This window comes from Nelusetta ayraudi, unplaced genomic scaffold, assembly GCF_046127955.1.
Source record: "Nelusetta ayraudi isolate G7.1 ecotype Tasmania unplaced genomic scaffold, CSIRO-AGI_Nayr_v1 ptg000082l, whole genome shotgun sequence".
In the NCBI taxonomy this organism is placed as follows: Eukaryota; Metazoa; Chordata; class Actinopteri; order Tetraodontiformes; family Monacanthidae; genus Nelusetta; species Nelusetta ayraudi.
This window is the reverse complement of record NW_027466132.1, coordinates 224,867-232,500: the sequence shown is the minus strand read 5'-3', so window position 1 is coordinate 232,500 and position 7,634 is coordinate 224,867. Positions and strand designations below refer to the sequence as shown.

General features: G+C 41.4%; 3 protein-coding genes and 2 non-coding genes across 8 annotated transcripts in view; 1 reads left to right on the top strand and 4 right to left on the bottom strand.

Moving 5' to 3' along the window:
* Nucleotides 1–2,501, top strand: part of eya4 (EYA transcriptional coactivator and phosphatase 4) — a 35,865-nt gene extending 33,364 nt beyond the window's left edge. For 3 of the 4 annotated variants that reach the window (XM_076044584.1, XM_076044586.1, XM_076044587.1), the window contains 2 exons: nucleotides 714–814; nucleotides 1,746–2,501. In XM_076044584.1, coding sequence (XP_075900699.1) covers nucleotides 714–814; nucleotides 1,746–1,826 — 182 coding nt within the window. In that variant the 3' untranslated portion in view covers nucleotides 1,827–2,501. Of the gene's footprint in view, nucleotides 1–500; nucleotides 602–713; nucleotides 815–1,745 lie in introns of all 4 variants that reach the window. The other variant, XM_076044585.1, reaches the window with a different exon arrangement.
* Nucleotides 2,502–2,804: 303 nt separating this feature from the next.
* rps12 (ribosomal protein S12) lies at nucleotides 2,805–5,256 on the bottom strand. Its single transcript, XM_076044588.1, has 6 exons — nucleotides 5,151–5,256; nucleotides 4,980–5,026; nucleotides 4,419–4,535; nucleotides 4,119–4,221; nucleotides 3,700–3,801; nucleotides 2,805–2,891 (listed from the first exon to the last, which is right to left on the bottom strand). Exons 1-6 carry the CDS (start codon nucleotides 5,187–5,189, stop codon nucleotides 2,829–2,831), a joined length of 471 nt encoding a protein of 156 aa, XP_075900703.1. The 5' UTR covers nucleotides 5,190–5,256; the 3' UTR covers nucleotides 2,805–2,828.
* LOC142900452 (small nucleolar RNA SNORD100) lies at nucleotides 3,934–4,016 on the bottom strand. Its single transcript, XR_012928895.1, has one exon. It is a non-coding gene; the product is annotated as a small nucleolar RNA SNORD100 (small nucleolar RNA).
* On the bottom strand, nucleotides 4,292–4,377 carry LOC142900453 (small nucleolar RNA SNORD100). Its single transcript, XR_012928896.1, has one exon. It is a non-coding gene; the product is annotated as a small nucleolar RNA SNORD100 (small nucleolar RNA).
* A 553-nt stretch (nucleotides 5,257–5,809) lies between the features above and the next one.
* Nucleotides 5,810–7,447, bottom strand: LOC142900371 (SH3 domain-binding glutamic acid-rich-like protein 3). Its single transcript, XM_076044635.1, has 3 exons — nucleotides 7,281–7,447; nucleotides 6,864–7,031; nucleotides 5,810–6,140 (listed from the first exon to the last, which is right to left on the bottom strand). Exons 1-3 carry the CDS (start codon nucleotides 7,323–7,325, stop codon nucleotides 6,078–6,080), a joined length of 276 nt encoding a protein of 91 aa, XP_075900750.1. The 5' UTR covers nucleotides 7,326–7,447; the 3' UTR covers nucleotides 5,810–6,077.
* Between the last annotated feature and the right edge of the window lie 187 nt (nucleotides 7,448–7,634).

The window sequence follows — 7,634 nt, the reverse complement described above, 5'->3', positions numbered from 1 at the left end:
GGGATGCACCGATACCACTTAAGAGTACAGGTAATTGCATTTTCGTACTCACCGATACCGATATTGAGTACTTCATGAGGCCATTATACATTATAAAATTACTTTGATTTTTTTTTTTTTTTAGTTTTCCACAGCTGTTCTGTTATTTCAACTGCAGTACAAACACAAATTTTCATATACATACATATACAACTTGTGTTGCGGTATCGGCACATGTTTTATGAGTACGAGTGGATTAATCAAACCTGATATTGGTACCGATACCCGATACTGGTATCAATATCGGTGCATTCCTACTTGTACATATATATACATATTATATAAAAAAAAGGGCCTCCACATCGCAAAGTCAATAAAAGCAGAAAGAGAAACTCATTGCCTGAGCAGGGGATCATAATCAGCCTGCATCGTATGATGTTGGGCCTGCTACTGCCTTTTTCAACTCCTCTTGTACTTTTGCTTCCCTAAAAACCTGTCAAAGCCCATTTGTTTGTCTCCAGGCAAAGAGAGCTGTTTTGAGCGTATAGTCTCCCGTTTTGGCACTAACATTACGTATGTTGTGGTTGGCGATGGGAAGGACGAAGAGCATGCTGCCAGCCAGGTAAACATGCTTTTTCCAAAACTCTGACCCCTCTGACCATGTGACCTCCCCCCATCCCCTACTTCCCCCCCCTTGTGTTTTTTTGTTTTTTTTTTTATCTGTGTTTTTGCAGGAAAAGAGAGTTGCTTTGAGCGCATAATGCAAAGGTTTGGCAGGAAGGTAGTATATGTAGTAGTTGGGGATGGTGTGGAAGAGGAGCAGGCGGCCAAAAAGGTAATGGATCCACGAACCTCCCCCCGTGACCCCGCCCTAGTCCTCGCCGTGTGAGCTCGACTGGACAAAAGCCTGCCTTTGTTTTGCTGTAGGAGCTTTGTGTTGGCGTTTTCTGTTTCTACCTGCTGTGCTCTGATTTCTGTTCCACGGGACGGGGGATCTAAGTTGCAGCTTTTAGACTTTTTTTTAGAAATGTCTGGTCTTGTTTTCAACATTTTACATCTTCTTCTGAAAATAGCCAGCGGATTAAGCTACGGTTATATCACAAGAGCAAGTGATATACTAAATCACAGATGTTTGCATATTAGTCCCATCTGTTCTCCAGCTGTGGGTTCTATTCTTCATGCTGGGTCCTGGGATTGCACAAGGAACACTTTGGCATTATGGGAAAACATGCATCGTTCTGAGGATTTTTTTTTTTTTTTGCATGTCAGCGAGAGGTCACAGCAGTACATTAACTTTTTCCAGGCGAAGTAACCCTTTCTTTTAGGCACACTAACCTTTTAAGCCGCCTGGACGTCATAAAACCTAAACTTCAGTATTGTTGACCATTTTGACCACAAGAACTCAACTTTTTTTTTGTAGCCTAAAAAGAAATAATGAAGGACATTTACTGTGTGCACACGGCAGGTATTCCCTTTTGAGCTTTAGCAATAAAATGGTGCCCTTGGTACCGTGACAACAAACAAAAGCAGTACAAGAGTTCATCGACTCTCCACGCCAATGCAGATGAGCGCTTCATCCAAAATGCCAAACTCTTCCTGTAGGCCATGTGATCTGCATGGATTTTGTGTGCGGTGCTTTGTGCAAAGCAAGCAGCTGCAGGGTCACTGTAGTGTAGCTGGCATGTCGTTTGGGTGGCGGTGTGACTGTCCCAGAAGGCCGCTGCCATGATTCACACTTGCAATTTTCTCCTTCTGTTCTTCTGCAGCACAACATGCCTTTCTGGAGGATATCCAGTCACTCTGACCTGCTGGCGCTACACCAAGCACTGGAGTTTGAGTACCTGTGACTGCGTTCAACAGCACGGACGGACTTGCAGCCAGGCAGCCCTCTTCCTTTTGTATATCTATTTAAGAACAACACACTGAGTTTGGGATATTTTTTTTTTTCCTCAAGTCTGGGTTACAAACTCTAAATGGTCTTAAAGCAGGAGGAGGTTAAGGTCAGGCGAGGCAGAGGGGGTTAAAGATGACTGAACTACCCAGTTGTTGCGCACTGGGAGTGGACGCTGTGAAAACCCCGCCTCTTCCTGCAGCTGTAGCAGTAAGCCCGTCGAGGCTTCACACCTCCCTGGGACTGGGACTTTTCTACTCGTCGTTTGGTTTTGTTTGCTGCACCCTGGATGGTTTTGGGTCTGCTGGTGAACTTGGGAAGAACATCAAATGAAACCTCTGTATCAGGAGCATTTTTTTTTTTTTTTTTTTTTTTTTAATCGTTTTCCTTGGTGGCACAATCAATGCAGCCTGTGACAGAAACTTATGTAAATTATTTACAATAAAAAAAATCAAGGAAAAAAAAAAAGGTAGTGGATGTTTTTCCCAAGAAAAGTTTAAGCTTTTTTCTTTACGTTACAGATTTTTGTAATATGGGGTGTCATTTGTCATGATTTGTTGTGCCTTAATGTGTTTGAATACCTTCTATTCATTCAGAACGTATGTAGATATAAAAAAGACTTTCAAATGAACTCCGCATTTTGACTTGTGATATTTGTGACAGGCTGATGCTTCATATTCTAAACACCGTAGAAAGTTTCAAAAAGCCAGCAGCCATATTAAGAGTATCCATAGAAACTCAACATCTTGACAAACACCTGCAGAAACACTGTTAACTTCCTGTTATAAAAAAAAATTATATATACATATAATGGCCATAATGCCATCTAAGTTTTGAAATGTATAAGAACACCACACTGAGTTGTTGTTTGTTTTGTTTTTTTAGCTTATTTGTGATGACTTAGATAATGGAATAAACACTCAAATCAGCAGGGTAATTTCAACATTTTATTGACACCTTATTTCTTGCTCTTGAAGTACTCCTCAATCACATCCTTTGCCTGAGACTCCTTGCCATAGTCCTGTAGAGAAAACATGTAAAGTGTGTGTTTAACCATCTCAGAAAGTTTATTAAAGCTTGTTTGAAAAAAAAAAAAATACAAAAAGTCACGAGCAGCTGTAAAGCTAAAGGTGAAAAATAGTCATTCTGGTCACTAATGTGACTTGTAGCATTTCCTCTCCTGATTTGCAGACATTCAAAATAAGGCAACGCAGCAGGTTAACTAGCTGTGAGCAAAACTACTGTAGAACTCAAACAGCAATGACTTGTAGAGCCTAAATGGACAATTTGTCCCTTAAATTACATAAACCCAGATATCATTTGAACAAAGTACTGCAACAGACAGCCACAACAGGTTTAATATTTTCTACTAAGATACATACATTTGATATGTATGGATGTATCATATGTACATGCTGCATTCCTTCATTCACATGACTGGTATTTCCTGCTCAAGATAAATTTATTCCTATTATAAAACAACTGGATCTGGAGGGAAAGTTTACTCGCCGCACAAACCTTCTGGCTCTCATTGAAAAATAAAAAACACAAATAAAACTAACATTACACAGCATTGTCATTTCACACATGTAGCCATACTCAGGGACCCCAACCACCACAGACAGACGGTGGGGCTCGTACACTGGCCGTCATCTTGCCAATTTTCACAACAAACAGCTGCATGGCAAAAAGCACATGCACCTGGACCTGATTGGCTGATACATCTCTGAGCTCACATGAGCCGACTAGTCATGGAAGAAGCTCGTTTTGGTTACTTTTATTAGTCTTTGGCCTGAACATCAAAGCAGGATTATTCAAAAGGAATTTACCTTGACCACGACACAGCTGCAGCCCACCACCTTGCGGGGTTTGCCGTCACGGTCAATTTGGCACAGACCAACCCATTCGCCGAGCTTCTTGTTGTCATCGACCTTAAAAAAAAAAAGAAGAAGAAAATAAGTAAACTTGTAGAACTTACCAAACAAACATATTTGTTAGTGTTCGATGTAGAGACAAGGGATTTTTTCAAATAAATGTCCTGTGACACGATGTGGGTGATGAGCTGCATCTCAGAAAGAAATTGGGTAACAGTGGCAATTTCCTCATAGTATTCAGTAGAGGGAGCCAAATTATCATCAGCAATGCAGCAGAACACCACAGCAAAACTATTCAGGAGTTTCCTAAACAAAACATGTGAAAGCACACCTGCACACGGTGCCAAACAGAGGATGCAGGGCCAACACCTTACCTTGATCAGGTTGATCTGGTGCTCAGCGCACAGGGCTTCCACCAGCTTGACGTACATTGGCTCGTCGCAGTTGGCTGCAAGGGCGCAAAGGTAGGCCTGACGCCTGCAAAAAAGGGTCAGGGGTCAATCCAAAACCGGGACAGAAGATGTGTACAGGTGTGGAAATCAGATGCTTCATCTCAGACAAAAAATTGGGTAACAATGGCGGTCTTCCTCATAAGAACTCAGTAGAGGGAGCCAAAATGTCATCAGTGATACATTTGGTTGGCAAAATGAGCCATAAACTGCTGCTTCACTTACTTGTCCAGTGCCTTGGTGGACTCCCGGATGCCACGGGCAAGGCCATCGTGAATGAGTGCGGTCTTGAGCACTTCTGGGAGAGCAGTGTTGACATCCATTACACCTCCAGCTGCAACGCTGCACCAGTAAGAGCATCAGAACAACTTTTGAGACTCAAACACAAGGAATGGTGTCGCGTGAGGACATTCGAGTCGTGCTTCCGACATGTCAGGATGGGGATTATCACTCATTGGAGAGTGAAGGGGTATCCGACGTTGTAAATGTCATCATTCATCGGGAAGCTCACGTAGCGAAAAGTCGGCGGTAACTTTTACACACAGAACGGACCGAGCCAAACCATTTCACGGTGCTAGCACAACGTTTGACTTGATTAGCAACATGATTTTGACATTCACGTTGATGAACTCACGTCTCACTGAGCTCAAAAGCTACATCACAAGAACAGATGAATTGAAAGGCCCACTGCGTTTACCATTACTTAAAAAACAGCAATTTTAAAAGGCAAAAATTAATTAAAATCCAACAATCAAGGTTTAGCAATTCGGCATTCGCCATGCTCACCCTTCCTCGGCCATTGTTGGATTAAGGTGGATGTTTGAGTTAAAGACCTGCAATAAACAACAGATATGGAAGAGAAGTTAGTATAATGTGTGAATCGTTCACTTTACTTAACTTTGAGGTTCGGATGTTTGATTAATCCAGCAGATTGCGCTCGCGGATGGGGAAACGTACCTGTTTCTGCTCTGTGGCAGTGCGAAAAGAGGACGTCATAAACTCGCGACATGAGTTTAATACCGCAAGGCCCCGTCCGCTCTTTCAGTGGTGTCCTGTGCACTGCCTGTTTTTTTTTTTTTTGTTTTGTTTTTTTTTTTAATGTATTTTATTTTTGAGTCGACACGTTTTATATATATGAACAGACTGTGGGGAAATATAATAAATCTTCGTCGATCATCGTTTGAACCCCAGATCTAGTCTTAAGGATGAAAAAACTCATGGACTACTCTGAAATTTCACAAACCCCATATCACAGTCAGTCTCCTTATTGCAGAGTATAAGGACAAGGACACACGCATTTTATTCAAAAGCTAATTATTATTTGCCTAAAGCCTCATGACATTGTGAGACCTTGACTTTAAACATCTTGTCTGAAGTCATAGACAAGTTTGCAAGATACCCCAAGCTGTTTGGGTGTCATATTAGACCCAGAAAGGGGGAAGGGCTGACAGTTATGACAGTACAGTGTATCTTGACTTTCTAATGTCTTATAGAATGTGCATGTTGCATAGCATGTGCCAGCAGTCGCCCCCCAACAAAACATAATGAAGATATGTATTTTGATTCAGCAACAAAACCAATGCCAACAAAACCCTCAGGCAGTGAGTACAACAATCTGGTATAAAACACGTTTTTATTTGAGTTTGAAGTTCAGACTTGTACAAACCAAAATTCTGTGGTTCATTAAAAAAAATATTTCCACATTCCTGTCAGTCATGCATATATATTTTTTATTGAGTATTATTTAATACAAATGAATAAGACTTTGTTTAAAAAGAGAGAGAGAGAGAGAGAGAGAGAGAGAGAGAGAGAGAGAGAGAGAGAGAGAGAGAGAGAGAGATGTATATGGCAGCTCAGGTGCCTCCCAGGTCGCCACCATTCCTGTTAGAGTTTGAGGAACTTCTCCAATTCTTCACATTCAACTGCATTGAAAAATGCAGCAAAGTCCTAAAAGAAAAAAAAAAAAAATTTACAAAGAAAAGTATGGTATTAAGGTCACATTTGCAACATTGATTTTAAATCCAAAAGTATTGTACACTTAAGGAAAATCGTGACTATTTGACAAATCTAAAATCTTAACGACCTAGAGGTTGGTAGGAAGTAAATATATCTTGGGGGGGGAGCTCAATCAAGGAGTATTAAGGTACTGGTTCCCTGTTGGAGCCAATGCTCTTGATGTTCTTCTTTCTTTCTTTCAAACGTGTTAACCCTAACCTACCTGATGCCACAATACATGTGTAGGCTTGCTGCATCATCACTAAACGCACTGAGTGGGGCAACACAGAGCAACAACAAACCATTCACACTCAAATTCACGCCTAGAGGCAATTTGGAGTTGCCCAATGTCTTAGGGATGTGGGAAGAAGTAGGAGTAGCCGAAGACAACACAGACAGACACAGAAAAAATGTGGAAACCCGACAGGGGGTAGTGTTTTAGGTGTGTCTCTGCGTAACTGTGCTTTCATGATGCATACACACAGGAATAACAATCACTCAACACATAGCACTTGTGACATCTGTGTGCCTATGCCTGTGTGTGTGTGTGTGTGTGTGTGTATGTGTGTGTGTGCGTGTTGTCGCACTGCTTAAATATCATATAATATGTGAAAATCATATTCAGTCATAAAGCAATTGTTTTGAAGTCTCACTTTGACATTGTGGCCAACCTACCCCACAGTAGATGTCTCCTTTGCATATTTGAGGGGGTAATGCTTTGCTGTCATTCGCAATTCTCCTCATTGCCAGCTTCGCTTCCTCATCTTGAGTAACATCCACAGCTTCGTAACAAATGCTTTTGCTATCCAGGATCATAAAAATCTTTTCCTGGTTTTTCTTTAACTGGAAAATAAAACATTTGTGAATTTGACATGAATCATTGTTCAGTGCTATGGCAGTGACTTATGTGTATATAATTAACTGCATGAAAAAGAGCAGCCAGCGACAGTTTGGTTAAAAGAAACCACCGATCCCTGCGTCCACAATAGAATAGCATATCATGTACCATTATGGCCAAGATGTTTGACATCTAACTAAATAAGACTGTGCTTTCATGAGTAAAGTTAGAAGTAGAAAGAAGGGCTGTTTTACCTCTCGATTGCAGCTGACACTTGAGTAAAACACTTTAAGATCCATATCTGCAAGGGGTGAGCACTAAGAAAAGTGTCGGGTGCGTTCTGGTGTTGTGAGTGCAGGTATGCCGAGCTTGTGCTTTTCTTCACCAACAGACAAGGTGAGCAGGTTTGGACAAGACTCACCTCCTGCCGTCGGCACACCTACTTCTGTTAGCAATCCCAGTTGTAGCCTACACACACACATGAATGTATAAGGCTAAACATGCTGAAACCAACAGAGGTAGAATTAACCAAAGACTGTACATTTATGCAAAGTCTAGTATTCTTTATCTTCATCCCTACCCATTTAAGGAGCTCATCAAACCCCCTC